The sequence below is a fragment of the Limulus polyphemus genome, unplaced genomic scaffold (genome assembly GCF_000517525.1).
Source record: "Limulus polyphemus unplaced genomic scaffold, Limulus_polyphemus-2.1.2 Scaffold1943, whole genome shotgun sequence".
Taxonomy (NCBI): domain Eukaryota; kingdom Metazoa; phylum Arthropoda; class Merostomata; order Xiphosura; family Limulidae; genus Limulus; species Limulus polyphemus.
The window spans coordinates 162,400-168,439 of record NW_013667553.1 but is presented as its reverse complement, the minus strand read 5'-3'; the positions used below and the strand labels follow the sequence as shown (position 1 = coordinate 168,439).

General features: G+C 28.2%; 1 protein-coding gene across 8 annotated transcripts in view; it reads left to right on the top strand.

Annotated features, from left to right (window-relative positions):
- The window catches only part of LOC106465437 (nudix hydrolase 8-like), a 26,863-nt gene that overhangs the window by 6,327 nt on the left and 14,496 nt on the right, over positions 1–6,040 (top strand). For 2 of the 8 annotated variants that reach the window (XM_013925666.2, XM_022393341.1), the window contains exons 2-4: positions 856–940; positions 1,199–1,317; positions 2,011–2,081. In XM_013925666.2, coding sequence (XP_013781120.1) covers positions 1,289–1,317; positions 2,011–2,081 — 100 coding nt within the window. In that variant the 5' untranslated portion in view covers positions 856–940; positions 1,199–1,288. Of the gene's footprint in view, positions 1–314; positions 372–850; positions 941–1,198; positions 1,318–2,010; positions 2,082–6,040 lie in introns of those variants that run through there. The other 6 variants (XM_022393339.1, XM_022393340.1, XM_022393336.1 and 3 more) reach the window with 4 other exon arrangements.

The following is a 6,040-nucleotide window of genomic DNA, read 5'->3' as shown; positions in this document are numbered from 1 at the left end:
GTACAGGCCACTAGTTATGCCAAATTTGGAGTATTGTGTTCAGTCTTGGGCTTTTTAACTTAGGAAAGACATTGAATTGTTGAAAAAGGTTCAGAGGAGGGTTACTAGAATGGTGCCTGGGATAGAGAGGTTTTCATATAAGAAGAGATAGATGGGATATGATTGAGGCATTTAAGGTTGTAAAGGAAATTGATAGTGTTGATGCAATATCTTTTTTCATACTTCACAGTGAGAATAGTAGGACTAGGAGACATAAATATAAATCTTGGCAGCGTAGGAGTCATCTTCAGCTAAGACAGTTATTTTTCTGACAGAGTAGTTGGCCTTTTGGAATGGGTTGCCTTTGGATGGTGTGGAGGCAGGAACTTTAAGTGAGTTTAAGAGAAAGCTTGATAAGTATATGAGTAATAAGGGTTGGCTTTAAGATTTTTTTTAATAGATTTATTCATTAATTGATTTAGTTTAGATTATGGGACAGCTGAGATGGACCAGTAGGTCCCATGTTGTTCCAAAACATTATATTATGTTTCTACAGGTGTCTGCATCTGAAGGAAGAAATGATAACTTAATTCTTCACAACATACTCTTGTCAACTTTAGGTCTGTGGGCTCACACATCATGTAAAAGTAATTCTGTTTCTAAAATGAGATCGTGAGTGAAGTGAGTGTTAGCAGAATTAATGGTTAGGGACTTTCTTTTATAATGACTATAATTGTTTACAATATAATTAAATCACTAGTGATATTTTCATTTTGTAATTCTGCATTGATAAAGATTTGTTTTGTCATAACTCGGAACAGGATTTTTTTTAAACTCAAGTTTTTTTTTCCTTGTACTTTTTTACATACAGAACAGGCATCGACACGAATGTCTGATTTATAATTCAAAATACTTTATGTGAAAGAAATGGATGTAGCATGCTGTGAAGTGAAATTCTAGAGTAAGTATTTCAGTAGTGTTCTGCAGTGTTATAATTGACAATATTATTAATATTTTTCAGAATTGTAGTGGCTATGTAAGTATGTAGTACCTCTGACTTCTAATATAGTTTAATATAGAACTATGAATTCTTTGGTTCACAGTTATCTTGCCAAGTACTACTGTAATATTTATTATATTTTTAATTTAACTAATTTATTAGTGATTAGAAATTATATGGGGCAAAGTGAATCTTTGTTTTTTGTTTTTGTTCACACAGAACTTTACATTTTGGAAAAATGTCGGATTTTGGGGTCCATTATTAATTTCGAAGAGGATTATATTATCAACCAGGTTGTACTGTTTAGCAATGAATTTGTTTCAAGGAAATATTGACAGGTATTTATTTTAGCGTAGTTTCATTTTCTTATAGTAAATATTCATGAAAATTTCTGTAACATTCTTAACTGGCCATATGTCAAGTTAACTAAGAAGAAAATTATCATGACATTAAAACAAACATTTAGTTAAACCCACTTATTTGGTTATTAGTGAGTATAGTTATATCTTTTTAATATTATATATATTAAACCAGTTTACTAAAAACTTGCATCAAGGTTAAAGTATACTAAGATGCTGGAAAGATAAGTGAAAATTACTTATAATTGTATGTGATGAAGTCACTTTGATACATTACACTGCAAGTGTGCAGTGTGTTTCATAAATCTTAGTTTGCTTAGTACTTTGGAAAATTCACAATAATATATTTTGTTAAAATTTTTAATGCCTTGATGTTAGAGAACTCGTATCAAGTGGCTGAAGTTTCTCCTAAAATATCTTTACTGATAAATAAAATTGATAATAAATTGTGCATTTTTGGTGACTACAAGCTTGTGACACTTTCAAAAGTTTATTAAAATGAGGGCAAAATTAAATTATGTTTTAGTGCTTAATAGTTTCAATGAAAAAAAAGGGAATTAATGATTTAATTTCAATTATATTTAATAAATCTTTGAAGAAAATATATTTTATTCAAATATACATTACTGATCACATAATGGTACTTGAACTTATTTAGATATTTGTTACTAGGTTTGGGGGGATAACTGTTCACACAGAGAAGTGGAATTTGTCAGATTCAGAGTTTCAGAACCGACTTGAAGGTAAGTTATGAGAAAATAAAAAATTTGGATGTATCACAGATCATAATTTTAAGTATGTTTGTTCATTTATTTTAAATCATGAATTAGTATTTTGTTAGAACATAAGAATGAATGAGGTAACAGTAGGTCAATCTACATATTAAAGTTACTCTTTATCTCCAGACAATTAAAACCAAATACCAAGCCATCCAAATGCAACCTTTCTTATTGGTATACATATATCTATGAAAAGAGTAAACACGTAGCATATAATATATCATTAGGAAAGTATTTCATAACTTAACATGTAGATGAAAACTATCATAACATTAGAACAAACATTGAGCTAAACCCACTGAGTTATTGTTAGTGATTGTAGCTATAACTTTTTAAGATGATTTATTAAACTAGTTTATTTTCACTATATTAGTTTTTAGGAGGATAGTGCCTTTGGCCCAAGCTTCACCTTACATTGACAAAGGTTACCCACCTACTTTAGTAATATTACCTACTTACTCTGAAAGATAATTAAAACTCTGTAGAGTATTTAGGTAAATATATGGCCTATATTTCTTTAACACGTGTAAATAATAAACAATGAAAGTCTTTAAACAAAAGAACCTTTCTAATCAAATTATCTGATCAGAGAACAGCACTTATCATCTAATTGCTATAATAGTCAGTTTTTTGTATTACGTTATTAAGTGCTTTCTTCAAGTGAAGATAAAACAATTCACAGGTTTTTTTTTATTAGCTAAGGATTAGGACTGCTTACAAATTGTACTTTGTTGTGTGTCTGAGTGAGCTTGCTTTCTTATGCCAATTATATATTGTCTCAACTTTATTACTTTATATTGTAAAGCTTAACAGAGTATTTACTTTTCATGTATTTTTCACTTCTGTGGTAGATATGTAGTTCTTCACTATTTTTTGAGGTGTATGCACATCTCATATAATTGTTTTATGTTTTTTGATATTTCCAGTTGTTACATAGGATGAAAAACTGTGTGAAAGATTCCATAGTATCCACAGTGTCTAGTTATATGTACTCGTAGTTACATTAACACTACATGAATGGGGTTAGTCTAAACCTGTATTGGAGAATAAATGTTTTCTATAAATCCTATAATTCTGAATTTTATTATTGTATCTTCATGAAATTTGGAATTCTTTTAGTACAAATTACAAGTATGTGCACACATAAAAAAAATAACAATTTTTAATAAAGTATTTCTACTAAAGATTTATCTCTGAATTAGTTTTAGTTAGTTTGACTCAGACTGTGACTAGTGTGAGTGCAAGGTGATTTTCAAACTACTTTTTTCATTTTACAGTTTCAAATAACCTATAGAACCTACCAATTGATATCAGTTGTTCTTTTGAGTTAAACTTTATATCTTATCTGTTATTTTCTTTACTATAATGTTATATGGCTTGGTCCATTTGATCAACCTTGTAACACCACAAAGACTTATGAAATAAATTTAAATTATACTTTCTTCTTTCTATAATGAGCACTGATTGTAAAAGGAAATTACAATTATTTACCCTAAACAGCCTAAGGCTTGTAACAGTTTACATCTGTTTTCATTTAAGTTTATTGTTTATTGCCCTTTGAACCATGTTTAATGACCCCAAATAACAATAAATTAACCAGTGGAAATGCAGAGAGTTTAGAGTAAACAAAATTTCGGGTTACTTGGTGGGACACCTAAATACTTATATTCCTTGAGCATTCCCCGAGATGAAAATTTTTTTTTTGTTTCTTAGGTGTTTTTTTATCTAACCTAATAAGTTTTTAATTTTTATATTTTAGTTAATTTTGTTAAAAAAATCAATCAATAAAAAATATACATAAAAATAATATGTTTAGCACTTGCATGAAGGTTGGTGTCCTTTTGCTCTTAGAAGTGGGTCTTCAGTAACCTTAAATTTTTCTCACTAAGTTGGTTGTCTAAAAATAATGCATGTAACTTTCAAATAGAGAAACACAAACAATAGTTCAAACAGTAAAACTTAATGCTTTAAAACTCTCATGATTTACCCGACTTTCTAACTGACCTGTAAGAAGGCTTAAAAAATTACATTACTCATCAGAGTTCTGATTTTAGTATTCACTCAATACTATTTACTTGGGAAATGGCATCTTTCACCCAAATAAATTAATATAAAAACATAATAACTGCATAATATACAAAATGGCTTTTCTGTTGGTTATGAGTATGTACCATTGATAAATTAGCTTGAGTAAATAAGTAAATTCAAAAGCATGAAGAGTTGGAAGGAGCTTATATAGTGGGTGTAACAAAGTATTTAATATCTCAGAAAAAAAAGAAAGGTGGGAAACCCATTATTTTAAATTCTTACCTTTATATATATATATATATATAGAGAGAGAGAGAGTTTTTTTTTATTAATAGACATTTTAAATCCCATATAAGGGAAGAAAGAAAATCTAAAGTGAGAATTCAGAGCAGAGATGAATCACATAATACATAAAGTGAAGACTGAGAACTTATTTAAATTATGAAATCAAAACTTGCATATTATTAAAGTTTGAATTATAAACTATATTTTAATTCCAAGTTTATTGATGTACATTAATAATAAAAGTTGTTTTATTAAGTTTTGAATGTAACTCTGTAAAAGCTGTTATATGTGCACTTTGATCCCTACCCATGCACATAGTGTTAAATTATTCCTCAAACATAGATTTAAGTTGTTAAATAGGATAAAAAACTGTGTGTGTGAAGTATCCAGTGAGGCCCACAATGTCTAGTTATAGATACTCATAGCTACAAAAGGATTCACTTACTAGTTTCTTACACAAATATTCAGCCTGAATAATATAACACTAAATAATAATAGTTACTTGAATTTAACAAGAAATAGAAATTACTTAAATTAAGAAACTATGATCTGTGCACACTTGTACATTTATAGTACGTAGTTCAAAACATCAGTAGTTATATAAGTATTAAATATTACGAAGGTTAATAAACTGAATATTTCTAAGTAAGTTACAGAGATATGAGTATATAATTTCATTGAAGTTACTGATTGTAATATCTTTGTATTTGTATTACTTTGTTTGAAATTTTATTGACATGTTCTTGAAACATTTGTGTGAAATTTCTATGACCTTTACTATTACATACATTTTCAATTTTTGCAAGTGTTTTTCATTCATTTAGCTATATAATTTAATAAATCATCGAAATATATTTTTACAGATAAATATCTATAATTTTTATTGGGTGATGAATAGCTCACATGCTCTATTGATGGATGAGTAATCCACATGTTTTATTAATTGATGAACAATTTTCAGAAGATAGAAATTCTTGTTTTAGTGATGAATGATTATAAAACATTGTATTGATGAAACCAAACTATATACTTTCATAAATGATGACTAATCTACTGTGTACGTGTTCTTTGGTTGTACAGTCTATGTATTTATAATGGTCAACAATCTATAAATTTGTTTTTGGTTGTTTCAATTTCCTAAGAATTTTATTGAATGATGCTGTTTTTGTGTTTATTGATAGTGTAACAGTATAAATATTTTATTGGTGAATGAATAACATACCCCTGCGAACTTAAACTTCATAAAAGTTGTTTTGGTTTTAATAACGGATTTTCCATAATTCAGCTACTTAGATTTCAAAAATAACATGCATTTTTTTTTTATCACTTAGGATTTTTTTACAAATTGGGAAGAAAAAACTCTTACTTAGATCAAATCATAATTTCTTTCACCACAATTGACATTTTTATAATTATGTTTGTTAATAAAAATACAAACAAACTGAATAAATATGGGTCCTCATTCATCCTGATATTTTTGTGAAATCTACATCTTTTAGTCTCAAAGCAATATGTTGTGGTCTTTCTTTTGTGTATTGCATTATGACGTTTTGTGAAAATCTGTACGTGGTAGAGAACAATGGATTTCATTTTCGGTTTCAGCGTACAAG